This window comes from Haliotis cracherodii, unplaced genomic scaffold, assembly GCF_022045235.1.
Source record: "Haliotis cracherodii isolate W230 unplaced genomic scaffold, xgHalCrac1.p SCAF_12, whole genome shotgun sequence".
Lineage (NCBI taxonomy): Eukaryota > Metazoa > Mollusca > Gastropoda > Lepetellida > Haliotidae > Haliotis > Haliotis cracherodii.
The window spans coordinates 9,769,686-9,785,333 of NW_027266267.1; the positions used below are offsets into that span (position 1 = coordinate 9,769,686).

General features: G+C 39.4%; 1 protein-coding gene across 1 annotated transcript; it reads right to left on the reverse strand.

The window, feature by feature from the left end:
- Positions 1–2,352: 2,352 nt before the first annotated feature.
- LOC139457526 (integumentary mucin A.1-like) lies at positions 2,353–12,298 on the reverse strand. Its single transcript, XM_071238911.1, has 4 exons — positions 12,017–12,298; positions 7,630–7,723; positions 3,011–3,610; positions 2,353–2,531 (listed from the first exon to the last, which is right to left on the reverse strand). The coding sequence occupies exons 1-4, from the start codon at positions 12,296–12,298 to the stop codon at positions 2,353–2,355; spliced, it is 1,155 nt and encodes a 384-aa protein (XP_071095012.1).
- Positions 12,299–15,648: the final 3,350 nt, after the last annotated feature.

A 15,648-nucleotide genomic window follows, 5' to 3' on the forward strand; every position in this document is an offset into this window, starting at 1 on the left:
TATATCCGATACAATCAGTGTAGTGTATTATACTATTGATTAATCTTGTATACTCGCTTTACAAACTATTTGACATAAAACCTGTTTGATCTTCATGCATGATAGATGAGGATAGAAGAGAGGACTAATCTAGCTGATCCAATATGGATTTGGGAAATAACATGATAACCCACTTGAAGTCGGAAATACTTTAAATCATGATATTTTTACAACATAAATGCTCAGAAGTGTCTCTAATTCTGCTCAAGAAATCTTCGCATGTCGGAGTTTTGGTGCTGTCCCCATCATCACTCTGTGAGAGGCGGTTGGCTGACATAGTTGGTAAACCATTCCCTCGTCACGCTGAAGGCCCGGGTCCGATTCTCCACATGATTATAACATGTGAAGCTCATGTATAGTGTCCCCTTGTCGGCATATGGCTGTGATATATAACACAAAGTGACGCTATTTCCCACAGAACGTCTTTTTCTGTAAACATGTTCGCGGCCATGTTTTTTGTGGGCTAGCACATTCATTTTGATTTGTACCAAATAAATAAATATAGGGATGATGCAATACGTGAACTCGGAGTGGTAAGGTGGACAATACATATTGGAGGATACTTCTCTATCTGGCAACCTACAAATATGTCAAATATTCTTGATGTGTTGGTTATCACCGTCTTCACTCAATACCTGCATTGAAATGTTTGAACTTTGTATGCAGATGTGATTTCGATCTTTTATGGTAAAGTGTTTCGTAGAATGGTGTAAGTACATTGATTGTATCATTGTTTTCTTTGTCTGGTTAATTTTGTCTCTGATTTGGTCATTGCTTTAACTAGTTCTGGATTCTGGTGTTGAAACCAACTTCGCTGGGCTATCTCTCTCGTTTCCAGTTTGTTATAAATAAGTGAAATATTTCCCAAGTTGAGATTGTGTTTTGACGTTTTTGACTACCTTTAGCGTTTGTTATCAACAATGTCAGTTTAATATAGTTCTGCTTCTCGTTCGTCTACTATGTAATTATACTGTCTTCATCTGTATCACGTTCTCTTTTATTTCGTGTTGAATACCTTGTAGAATTGCCTTTTACCATCAATAAATACGTCTCCATAGCAGTTGATCATCGATATTACATCTGTGTCGAGTGTGTATTCATCAATAGTTTCTTTCAGAATACGTGTCTTTTCGTGCAGAACATGAATATTGAATTAATGTTATATGTGTTCAGGGGGCAAATGTATTGAGTGATCGAATCGATTTTAACCTGAAGCAATTCCGACCTTTCAACAGATATTTCATGGTTTTACAATATGAACATTTTGCTTGTTTACCTGGTCAGATTGACATTGTGTGTGTGTATATGTGGTTGTGGCGGGATTGATTGTTCCCCCGGGTTCAGTTAAACTATTTATTCGCTATAGTTTGGTATTTGTTTTCGCACAAATCAATCCCAGTAATGTTGTTATACAGAAATTTGACAATGAAAAAAAAAAGCATTTGAATTCATTGCATAAAAGAAAGCAACCACGAACATATGCAACCGTTTTATTAATCTATAAAGCTCAGACATATTGATTAGAGTTACAGTTCATTACTTTACAGAGAGGTACAGTCTCATATTCATATGGCTTATGTGAGACGCTGGAAATCGGCTTCACATTTGGGGAGTCGAACCCGGGTCTTGAACGCGACGACTGAACCCTTTACAAACTAGGCTACCCCACCGCCCTAGTGAGTGATTAACTGACACCAACACTTCAGAGATTCCGGCTTCTAACTTGTCCCAAGCAACCTTTACTGGTTACAAGAGGCGATTAAATTGGTTGAGTGGTCAAACTGGTTGATTTGGTTGATTGTGTGTCAACGTGCCACGACATCGTTGCACCATTGCTCACTACAAGGGTTAGCTGGACCAGGTTTTAAAACAGATTGGATTATATAACTAGAACATTGCCGAATGTGGCGTTTCATAACTGACAGTCAATTACGTCTCGGAAACACACCGCTTTGGCTCATCAAATCTCCAGTCACATTTCTTTTTATTCAGTTACACCTATAAATGCCAATGATATGTGGGTGTATTTGAATCTGTATCTATCAGATGAATTGAGTCCTTCAAGCACGGAGAATGTTGGCGGCTAAAATTGTTTCCAAAAATACACGAAGTTATTCTCTTGGCAACAAGCACAATTTCCAATTTTGAGTTGATACTGATGTATTCTCACGCTTCCTAAGCCTGCCACTATCTAGTTACTTTGATTTTACATCCTTGTAGGTAGGTTATTTTTTTTATGAAAACACGGTGCTTACCTTGGTGCTCTGATATAGCTGTGAGTTTAATACTGCAGCATAACTAGAATAAAAGCATCTAACTGCATGTTGGGGATGGTGGAAAATTACATAACTTGCTATTATCATCCCACACTGTACCTGACGAGCAGTTTTTTGGAAACATACCGTTAACTGAACACACTACATATTCATCGCAGCCTCCTGAGCAGGAGTGAAAGCTCCCGATGAGACCAACACACTCCGACACACATGAATCTGAAACAGTGCAGTATCTACATGTATTTTCACTCTGAATATAAATGTTATTCCACATTATCAGACACATTTAGTCATGTATGTCTGCATATAACATGTGTTATTCGCTAAATTCATTTCTGATCTATTAACGTCAAATGGCACGTTGCTACACATTAGTGTTGAAAGTGCTATCCTAACAAGAAAAGTCATGTACAGACCTTAAAGTAATGACTCAGCATGTGATGTTATCAAGAAGTGAAAATTATAATTCGTTTGTCATCTAGATACTTGTTATCAATACGATCTACTCATAACAATGAAATCCAAATATGGATATACTTAAAACCTTGGAATTCGGAATACCTTAAATCAAAAACGTTCATGATTATTTGAAAAAAATCAATAAATAAAACAATATTTTTTTACAAATAATGACAATAAATTTACAAATATAAAAAAATATATCAGTAATAAAAGACTAATTGTGAATTGATTACTTGTTTCAGTAGTAGTTGCGGCAGTCATTATAGTGGTGGGTGCTGCAGTAGTTGTTACAGTGGTGGGTGCTCCAGTAGTTGTTACAGTCGTAGTTGCTGCAGTAGTCGTTACAGTGGTTGTTGCTGCAGTAGTTTTTACAGTGGTAGGTGATCCAGTAGTTGTTACAGAGTTTGGTGCTGCAGTAGTCGTTACAGTGGTTGGTGCTGCAGTAGTTGTCACAGTCGTAGTTGCTGCAGTAGTCGTTACAGTGGTAGTTGTTGCAGTAGTTGTTACAGAGGTTAGTGCTGCAGTAGTTGTTACAGTGGTGGGTGCTGCAGTAGTCGTTACAGTGGTGGGTGCTGCAGTAGTTGTTGCCGTCGTATGTGCTTCAGTAGTTGTTACAGGGGTTTGTGCTGCAGTAGTCGTTACAGTGGTAGGTGCTGCAGTAGTTGTTACAGTGGTTGGTGCTGCAGTAATTGTTACAGTGGTAGGTGATGCAGTAGTTGTCACAGTCGTAGTTGCTGCAGTAGTTGTTGCAATGGTTGGTGGTCCATCTGTTGTTACTGTCGTAGGTACTGCGTCAGGTGTTGTTGAAGCAGATGGTATATCAGTAGATAGTGCTGATGTAAGTACAGAAACAGAATCAGTTTCAAGTTCCTTTCATTTCAGTATGGACAGTGTATGTATGTCCCATGTTATCAAACAGGGACTGACCAAAGCTGATGAGAAAAATGAAAAGTGTGTTGAGTAACATTTATGGACACTATTGCAGAGCGAGTTTAGCGTCCCTTGCAGAGTTGGTGAGGTCACGTATCACATTATGAACGTGTTAGTGTTTGTGTTCTGTCAAACAAAAGCGAAACAGAAAATTAATCACTTTCCTTGTCCAATAATTGTAACAGCATCCTTAACATGTTTAAATCGCAATCACATCAGAGCAAGTTAAGGTTCCAGACATGTTTGGCATCTAATCATGTTTAGACCAAACGCATTACAATTATGGACAATTATGTGCTTAGTTTAAAGTTTTAGGATCTAAGCATATGTTTTCAATCAAAACCTGTGTGTCAGTGAAACTAATAAGGGTTTCAATTGATCAAGGAGTCAAATAAACCAATATAAGCATACTATTACATTCTTCATGCTGATCTACATGATTTTGTTATTCTGTTTTACAAACACCAAATGAACACAAACAATAAACGACAATGGCAATGTAGCCCCGGCTATAAGAGTATCTACTAGAAGGGAGATAATTTGCTAACTGCCACTATGGGATATCAATACCACCTTTTATGCTTCAGTTAAACAACTCAGATCAGGATGTCAGATTCGCTGACAGTGTGCTTCTTTCTGTTAGGGACTCTCGCGGAATGAGCTTCAGGCCATACATGCATGTACCACTGCATAATAGGTCTCAGTAAATTAAGCCATTTCTCTTGATGATGGTGTTTTTCACTTCTCGTGTAAGCAAAAGCTCCAACTATATCTATTTCTTCAGATACAGGTCTGGTGAGCAAAATGTATTATTTCTGAGTGTTACACAGATGCAAAGTTACTGACTCGACCTGACCCCCATCATCAAAACACACCAGCTAAATTGTGATACGAGCAGCAGAAATTCCATTCGAATCATGCATTACGAAGACATATAATATACAACCATATCTTAATGACCATCATGACGATCGTCGTTGAAACAATATTGCTGTATTCTAAAATATTACAAATGTCATTGTCCACACAGAACTAAAAACCGAATTAATGTGCTCTCATCACGTGGTTAAGTTCTAAACACATTTCAATTAAATACCCCAAAAAACTATATTTCTGTTGTACCGTAGTGAGTGAGAGAGTGAGTTGGGTTCAACAGTATACCAGTTATATCACGGCGTGTCAGCTAATGTGGGAGGAAAGCCCAAAGGGATGCAGGTCTCAGACGTTTACCACTTCGGTGAAACCAACGAGCATACGGGTGTATGGTGCTGACAAACTTAGAAACATAATCATAGGTATCTGGCGTGCCGAAGGGACGCAACTCTGTACAGCGAATCGCGATGCCTTGGACGACTGGGCCACCCGTGCCCCATGTTCATAAGAAAACATGTCTTGCACGTGTTTAATGCCATGTGTACAAGATAATATATGTGGAGTAGACGTTTCACAATTAAAATGTACATCCCAAATTTGAGTTTTTCCGGACCAATATATAAAGTTAAGGGAGACATCATCTATGAGTGACATGTTGTGCAAACACTTCTCTGTTACGAAACATATCGACCTGGACTCGTAAATTCCCTCGACTGACATCTCCATCAACGCTTCGGGAGTCATTTAAAACACGACAAGCCACAAGTGTGGGCATACAACCAGTAACAAACAATGGCAATTGTGGATAATAATCTCTAGGGATCGTTTTGTCAAGAAAACGCGACAGGTCTTTCAGAACAAAAGTATCCGCGTCAGGACTTATCGACTGCCCACAATGTATTTATGTACACTACTGACTAAAAGTTAATTTCCCTTACAGGCATGGGCACCGCGTTACGCAACCCGTGTGCACCCCGTTGGTCACTGGTGTGGAACCCGTCCGCCACGCGTGTGATACCCCTGTGCAACGCGTTGAACACGGATGTGCACCCTATTCGTCACTCGTGTGCAACGCGTGACACACTCATTAGATGGGGAACAAACTTTTGACCAAAGGAGGACCGATGTTAAGCTGAACTTGGCAGTGGTAACAAGGAGAGACATGTTTGATATCCTGACGAAAAATGCTGACTTGCTGATGTCTCATTTTTTTGTAGGCAAATATGAGTACAGGTGTGGTTTCTACATGATGTTTTGCGATGTTGACAAGAGAATACACGATCCTAGTAAATGCAATTCAAATGTGTTTTTTTTTCTGATTTGACATTAAATGTCTGTAGTACGACTTTCAGTGTTGATGAGTCTTGGCGGGGCATTGTTTTTATTGGACATTAATTACTTTATGATGGTTGGGTCTCTTTGTCTCAGCTCCATAGCCGTGAAAATAGCTGGAAAAGAGCAGCATTTAATTAATGAGAGTAGGTTATATCATGGAAGATACACTTGAGGGAGAGGGTGCTACTTATTACCGTACCACAGGAAAAGACCTGTATACGTGAGCGCGGGGTTGTGTATAAGATGGCCGTTGCATAATGGCCATAAGGAGAGATAAACATTGAGCTAAAGCACTTTTGTTTTCACGGGCTTGTTGAATAGTTTTAATATATCTTCTACTTGATCCTTGATACATCATTTTGGTATTAACAATATATTATTGTCAACGTACATTATTAGTTTACTAGTCATTTGTTTTTGAGTATTTGTCAAGTCCGTTTAGCTAACAGGCAATAATAGTAATATATGGTGACATGTAAATATAAAACGTCTCACGTAAAACGTAGTAATTACAATAGTAAATATAAATATTCAAATCGCATAACAATACAAATATAACGAGATACATATGTAATTCTAAAACCTGTGTTCCACATTCAACATGTGCTGTCCCACTTTTAAAATACTAATGTAAGCTTCTGTAGCAGGAACATGTGCTGTCCCACTTTTAAAATACTAATGTAAGCTTCTGTAGCAGGAATATGTGCTGTCCCACTTTTAAAATACTAATGTAAGCTTCTGTAGCAGGAATATGTGCTGTCCCACTTTTAAAATACTAATGTAAGCTTCTGTAGCAGGAATATATGCTGTCCCACTTTTAAAATACTTATGTAAGCTTCTGTAGCAGGAACATGTGCTGTCCCACTTTTAAAATACTAATGTAAGCTTCTGTAGCAGGAATATGTGCTGTCCCACTTTTAAAATACTAATGTAAGTTACTGTAGCAGGAACAGGAGCTGTCCCACTTTTAAAATACTAATGTAAGCTTCTGTAGCAGGAACATGTGCTGTCCCACTTTTAAAATACTAATGTAAGCTACGGTAGCAGGAATATGTGCTGTCCCACTTTTAAAATACTAATGTAAGCTTCTGTAGCAGGAATATGTGCTGTCCCACTTTTAAAATACTTATGTAAGCTTCTGTAGCAGGAACATGTGCTGTCCCACTTTTAAAATACTAATGTAAGCTTCTGTAGCAGGAATATGTGCTGTCCCACTTTTAAAATACTAATGTAAGCTTCTGTAGCAGGAATATGTGCTGTCCCACTTTTAAAATACTAATGTAAGTTACTGTAGCAGGAACATGAGCTGTCCCACTTTTAAAATACTAATGTAAGCTTCTGTAGCAGGAACATGTGCTGTCCCACTTTTAAAATACTTATGTAAACTTATGTAAGCAAGTTGCCCCGGTAGCTTGGACACTATCTCAAGTGAGTGAGTGTGTGGGGGTAAGTGGTAGTTATATCATTGCATGATGGTTTAATGGTCCGGGATGCTGAAAGGAACTTAATGCTGTAGTACTATAGATAATGTGTGTATTATTCGAAGAATAGAGATAAACGTATGGTATATATTTTGAAGTATACTGTAATTTAAATACCTGTTTATTATACATGCACCATGCCAGCGTAAATGTATTAGTATTAAACAAAATTAATGATAATGAACCTAAAATATATTTTCAAATAGGTACATGTATCCATCTAAATGTCTTACCTCCGTACAGACACAAGAAGCTCGTGGCTGCTTCAGTTGGCACACACACCTCATCTACAGGACATGGTCGACTCGCGCAGGGGTGGTCAAAATTCTGCAAAAAAATGTTTTCAGTAATCAGATGTAATAGAAAATATAAGGTTAGTCCCAGATGTGGCTTCTTAGAAACGGAACAAAGTTTGCTCCAACCCCATGTGGTGTATAATAAAGGATAGTTTTAACATGAACTTTTCTAACGTCAAAGCGCTTTGATGCTTTCGTCATTGTGCTCTAACCATAATGGGCAAAACTATTCGTTTATACACTACACATGGGGACAGAGTAAATGTTATTTCTTAGGTATTATCCTACGAATAATATTACACCGGAAAGTGGATTTTGTAAAAATCTTACGTAGCTTTACATCATCGCATTAAATGCATTGTTAAAAATAAATATTAATTAAAGAAAAATACTTATTTACAAATACGTTTTTTGAACAAAATTAAATTTATTTATTTTTTAATTTGTCTGCCATGGGCACTCATTTTTAATTAATGAAATATGTGATGAAACGCGTCATATTGAGTCGACAACATCGTCAACGACGACTGCATTTGTGTCGTCAACACAGGATATGTCCTTAACTGCGATGAAGAGATGTCTGGTCCAGCGACGAATTAAGATTTCTCCTCTGGTGAGGGGATAGAAGAGCACTGGTCTACAGTTATCGTGGATAATGTTACGCCGGAAACTGCGCACAGGAAGTAGACAGGTTTCGTAGGGGTAGCGTTATGATGTGGGCGCCTATCTCTCATCACGGCAGGACAGGTTAGGTCCATTTGCAGGCCAATCTGACGGCTCAACGATACAGCAACGAAATTATCCTACCACGCGTCCTCCCAATAGCAGACAATGGCAACGGTGTATTCAAGCAGGACAATGCTCGACCGCATACAGCGCGGATCACATGAACCTGTCTACACAACAACGTTGATGGTCTCCCCTGGCCCTCCAGATCCCCGGATTTGAACCCGATAGAGCACCTGTGAGATGAATCGGATGGACGGCTACACCGACGTCAACCACAACCCCAGACGTTGCAACAGTTGTTTTTGTAGTTGCAGGCCGAGTGGGCTACCATTCCCCAGGATGTGATTTGCATACTCGTCTCTTCCATTGGCAGGAGATGTCAGGGCACTATCGATTCCAACAGGGGACATACGCGTATTGGTGATAGCTTACCTTCATCTTGTACTTTTCCGATGTGCCTTGTACGGTTTATAACTGTATAAACCTCACACAAATCTGGCTTTGCGTTGTTTTTTTAAGAGTATATTAAACTGATAAGCTTTTAGCCTTTACTGTTTTGTTTCGGCATGCTTTTGTAGATGTTCATCTAACTTTAACAGAAATAAATGTGTCGTTAAGTGTACATGCCGATACGAATCTTCTGAGTGGTTTTGCTTGCACGCACACACAGAGGCACGTTCAATTGTTTTCCTCATGTGCTTTGTGTACTGCTGAGACTGCTATGTTGTTTATCTGCCGTTAAATGCCTCATGTTTGGAAACATCTCAATATCTTTAAAAAAACCCATTTAAATTAGTATCCAGCCTGTTTCAATTTTTTAAGAATCTAATGATGTTATGAGTGCTTATGCAAACTATACATTGATACCTGTATTTTGTTAGTAAATATTAAAGCATGCATGAGTTAAACATTGAAGTGTTCCTTTATAATTCAGAAATACTGTGCATCAAGAATCAAAATAGCAGGCGAAATGTCTTCCTCTTGAACGTTTGGTTTTATTTGAATGAAATGATACAGGTAATTGTTCGTTATATGTTCAAATATCAGCTTGCTTCTTGTTATATTTTGGAGCAAAGCAAAAGAGACGAACTCAATTTAAAGATTTATATCAATATATTGTATAAAATATATGGTGCTTACATGTACATATATGTGCTCTCTGCCTCATAGCATTTATTCACCTGATGAAGGAGTAAGCATGTACTCCGAAACGTGTCTCATCATAATAAAGAATATCCATCAATTCTCTTCCTCATATTTGATGATAGATCATCACAAATACTATTTGACAGGATTTCAACTGATTTGTAGTACAGTACTACAGCATTTATCTGTAAATGAGAAGATGGATAAATAAACTATTGCTTTAAAAAGTTATCTGTATTTTGTATTTGTTTGTTTTATGTTAAAAGATACATATTATTTACTGTGTTAATACCATACAGCACTTCAAGTTATAGAATGTAATTTACTCAGCACTTCGAAAATGGGGAGATGGTACGTACTTACTCCCCACATCAAATGTTGTCGCATGAGTTTGGGTATCAGAGCATAACATTCGAGTATGCTTCACAGCAGATCAATCAGTATACATGAATATGAAATGCACTTCTTTCGTTGCACTTAAGTGAAGTGTCCAAGTTCAGCGAGTGCTGTGATGTTAAGTGCCAATTCAGATATTTGTTGGTCAAAGTTTCTAAGTGACAATTTACAATAATCTATACCCCTACAGGACTTGTTTTGTGCCATTACATGTTTCATAGATGTAGGTGCATTAGGAACCATATGTTTAATATTCCGGGAGTAGCGTTTTTTAATATTCAATCTATTGTTTTCCCATAAGAGTGAGTGAGTGAGTGAGTTGGGTTTAACGCCGCTTTTAACAGTATTTCAGTTATATCACGGCGTGTCAGCTTAATGTGGGAGGAAAGCCCGAAGTGATGCAGGTCTCAGACGTTTACCACTTCGGTGAAACCCACGAGCACGGGTATGGTGCTGACAAACCTAGAAACATAATTGGGTCGAACCGGGATTCGAACCCACAATCATAGGTTTCTGGCGTGCCTAAGGGACGCAACTCTTCACAGCGAATCGCGGCGCCTTAGACGACAGGGCCACCCGTGCCCCCCTTTCCCATAAGACCTGACATCGACATCCATGTGTGTTTGTTTGTTGTTTGACGCCGCACTCAGCAATATCGCAGGTATATGACGTTAGTCTGTCAATAATTGAGTCTGGACCAGACAATCCAGTGATTGACATCATGAGCATCGATCCACGCAAATGGGATACATCTTGGATGCTGCAGTATTTTGTAACAATGAAGGCCTCTCTTGCCCCAAAATGAAGTTTATTTTTAGTTTCACTCATTAAGTGTTAATACTTTCTATTCTCACGAGTCTTCAATTTCGTACATGACCATTTTGTTTCCAAAGTATCCACATCCACATTGCCTCTACTGTACCATGCGAGACCTCGAACATATAATGTATAATAAGACTGAAAGGTCTAACGTATACCCGGCTTGCTGTGCTCGGCCCCAAACTGAACAGACCAGCGTATGCGTTATTTCTGGACGTCTACATTCATCCAGTCACATTCGAGGTTGAAATGCAAAGATATATGACCGACACTCATAATGGTTGATATTCACAGAAATGAGAAACCTTTCAATCTTGTGTTAAACGTCTGAACATATACAATGAGTGTCATTCCGATGTGTTTTTTGTGGTACAGAAGAAAGACATAACCCGTCAACCAAGGCCCGTATACAAAGGGGTAATTATATCGTGACACCCGTGCAAATATGTATCTTGATCAACGACTATGGATATTGTGGTCCAAAAAGTGTTCATGGTTTTCTATAATAATATAACGACAAAACTCTTTCCATATCCAATAGAAATATCTGTACAAAGCAGAGTCGATTTACGATTCCAACTATATCATGAGCCTGTGTTTATGAATCACTATCAAATAGTGATGATACGAGGTGTAAAGACATATAGGAATGAACTTGGAAATGAGTTCCTTGTTGCCTGTCGGTAGAGCCATCGCTATTGTGACTCCGAATTGTTTTAGGTCGATGAACCGTTATGATATATGGATTTATTAATATTAACTTTCTTATCTCTGTGATTGCAGAGCAAAAATGCGTTTGCGCTAAAATTAAAGGGCGTGTGCATATAAAAGGTCATCACATTACCACATAAAACTACCCACGGAAAACATTAAAATGTACAGGCGGACATTGTGATAATTGTTTGCAATGGATCCTCATGTCAGTCGTAAGAGGCGACTAATGGGATCGGGTGGTCAGACTCGCTGACTTGGTTGATGCATGTCATCGATCGCAATTGCGCGGACCAATGCTCATAATATAAATCGCTGGATTTTCTGGTCCAAACTCGATTATTGACAGACCGCCGTCATATAGCTGGAATATTTCGGAGTGCGGCGTAAAACAACAAACAAACAAAATCATTTCAGTATCAGGGCATTGTACTAACAGACTGACACCACTCCCGCCAATGGAGTTTGTAGCAACTGAGAAATAAAGGTACACTTAACTGATAGATAAAAGGAAGTCACATACCAGTCCAAGTGGAGCCATGGCGTCCGAGTATACATGATGCTGGCTGACAGAGAAGGAGGCAGGTGAGGTGTTCCTGGTGTCTCTGCTGAGCTGACACAAGCCTGTCCCTGTAGCCCACGTGGAGGACCTGCAGGGAGTGAAGTGCCAACACAGAGACTGACACAATGTGAAGCTGGGGACGCGAGTCTCTTGGAACACACCAGACACGAGTTGTCCAGAGATGACATTCTGTCCATGTCCTTGAGCGACCATCACCAGCATATACGGAATCATCAGTAACATATTCAACGCCCTCTTCAATGTGCAATAGGAAGAGGTATTAGAGCAATAGGAAGAGGTAATAGAGCAATAGGAAGAAGTATTAAAGCAATAGGAAGAGGTATCAGAGCAATAGGAAGAAGTATTAAAGCAATAGGAAGAGGTATCAGAGCAATAGGAATAGGTATTAAAGCAATAGGAAGAGGTATTAGAGCAATAGGAAGAAGTATTAAAGCAATAGGAAGAGGTATCAGAGCAATAGGAAGAGGTATTAAAGCAATAGGAAGTGGTATTAGATCAATAGGAATAGGTATTAAAGCAATGGGAAGAGGTATTAGAGCAGTAGGAAGAGGTATTAGAGCAATAGGAAGAGGTATCAGATTCAACTGCGATTTTTCCTGTCAATATCAATCAGAACCGTCGGTTACAGTTGATGCCAAGAAGAAACTGAGCAAATCAATTATTGCTCTTTGTAGAATACTTCAGTTAATCCTGCCTGCCAACCAGCATATGAGACATGTCAGTGGCTCAGTTATTAAAGTTGTGTGTTTACTTATATTGATTAACACCATAATCGATATACCTTCCTGTGTAGTAAATTGGGACCACGCACAGCTATAACAATGACGTAAGGAACTCAATTACAGGCATGTTGTAAGACATTGTTTGTAATCAGAGATTCTCCACTTTAAGAATGCGGAACATCTTCTACCATTATCAGTATAGTATATCCTCAGTGCTATTCTGTGTATACACCGCTAGACAACCCCGAGCAAATACCTTTAATTGTTCATGTTTCTGTTTATGAAACAACACGTGGTACACATCTACTAACTGTGCCGTGATTTCCCTCCAACAATAAGCTGCAATTCCTTAGAGGGTACGTTGTACAACAGCGAGGTCAACACCATGAATATTCTTTTTTTACTTTGTAAAGCTTCCTTTGATACACTGTGATCTAAACAACAACAAAACGGGAACATGTTTTACGGACCGTTTAATATTCGGGGATGAGTTGCTAGTTTGTTGTTTTTGAGACAGAATTATGTTTTTCAGTCAATACTTCATCAAGGCAATCGGTTTAATAGGTTTGTCTCAAAACAAACAAGCAAACAAACAAACAATTGATCCCCGAGAAATAATTGTTTTCGCACACCTCAGTGGTCATGATCCCTCGTCTTCAGATCGCAGTACCGCCTCCGTGGTCTAGTGGTAGAGCTGGTTTTCTTATAACATGATTAGGAGGCAGTATTTCAGTTGTCTACCACATACATGGCCCGGTACAGACCTGTCTGAGAGACATGTACATGATCATCATGCATGGAATCAACACTCAGTTTTTCAACATGTACCGGTCCGAAATGACTGTCGGGAGATTGAAGACTGTTAAACACTTGCTGTTTATGGATCTGTTTTCCATCACTGAAATAGTTATGCCAGGATATACATAGTACACCTATATTGTTCCCATCAACGTATTGCAACATAGCTTTACTGAATGCTTCATACACCATCACATAGTCAGCAAGGATAAGCTATATGGATAAACTGCTTCATTACAATTAGGAGCGACTTTTCTGTGAAGGTTCAAACACCGTTATCAAGCAAATGTTTGAACCCGCACCGAATGGATATTGCTGAGTGCGGCGTTAAACAATAAACAAAACAAAAACAAAAAACAACAACAAACACTTCGGGTAGCCTTTCTGTCAGACTACCCACGATCAAACGGCATTTCTGTTTACAGCTATGGGTGTAGACCAGGCCGAGTAGTATATCAGGCCACTTATAGGTTTCTATAACTGTACACAAAGCCACAACTAAATGGGGACTTTCCATCATAAGATGCTAGTTTTTAAGAAGTGAGGTGAGGTGAAATGGGGTTTAACGTCGCGTCCAAGATTATTGCACTTATCTAGCGACGTGCATGTACGTGTGTGTGTGTTTGTTGCTGCTTGTACTAGTGCGGACTGATGCCGATTTATAGTGCTAGATCACTGAGATACCATGCCGCAGATTAACATGAATACCCCACTCAGACACAGTATACTGACTCCGAGCCGACCAGTCCTTGTTTTACCCCTTAATGCCGAGCGCCAGACAGGGAAACAACAAGTACCATCTTTTAACGTTTTTTGGTATGACGCGGCCGTCGATCGAACCCCGGACCTTCCGCTCTCCTAGCTGTTTAGAAATGAACGGGGAACGATGCATGTGGCAGCATTCATCATGTCCCATCTGCACCACAGCGTCTCGGTAATAATACAGTCAATACAAGGGAATCTAGTTTCAGAACACAACGATCAATGCCACCGGAGTACGATGACAATAGGCCGTCAGCCAGGTCACAGAGCTTGATCAGCCGATATTAGTCAGTCGCCTAGGGTACCTATTCGTAACTGTCTTCATGTTGGTGATTATGGAGAAATCAACATTGTTATTCAAACTTCAATATTCTTAGATCGATTCATAATGTCGTTATTATTTTCTGATGAACGATCCCAATAACATGATTGGATTGCTTTGGATAATTATTATTGTCAAGGAACATATCTAAATTATACTTGTAATATCAAATAAGTGAATGAATGTTATGCTAACAGCTGGTCGGCTCTACTGGAGCAGGTTTGTCACAGTGACCTGGCGCATGCAGTGTCATATCAAAAGACGTTAGAATATGGTACTTATTGTTATCCTGCCTGCTTGGTGCTCGGCATTAAAGGTATAGAGCAAGGACTGGTCAGTTAGAAGGTGTCCCCAGCAATGTAAGCTTATTGTGTGAGGCGAGTGGATTGGGTAGTCATGCTCGGTGTCCTGCCTGGACAGAGTGGAATATTGATTAGTGCCGTGGCGTTAGACAACGAACATACAGTTTATGGCTATGTTCCTTTTGGTATTAAACATTTCTTTTCAAACGGTATGCTACCAAGGGAGCGACCATTTGATACTACCCTTAGGGGGCTGGGAATCTGTGTCGAGAGTAGATTTTTTTCAGCTTCAGCAGAAAAATCACACTTTTTGTTATTTAAAACTATCAGCCTGATTTTATGAGATACACAACTTGCAACGATGTCATTTTTGTGACAGGCAATTGCTTTATACTTCAAAGGTATGAAGTGTAATTATTATTTTCATTAAAATCAGGGGCAATATATTTTTTTCGATAGATAATGGAGTTAGACAATTGTCTACTGACTGCAGACCACATAGCGAGCACTGGCTACTGTCTACTGACTGCGGACCTCCGACTGATCACTGCCTACTGTCTACTGACTGCTGACCACCGACATGATCACTGTCCACTGTCTACTGACTGCTGACCACCGACTGATCACTGCTCACTGTCTACTGACTGCTGACACCGACTGATCACT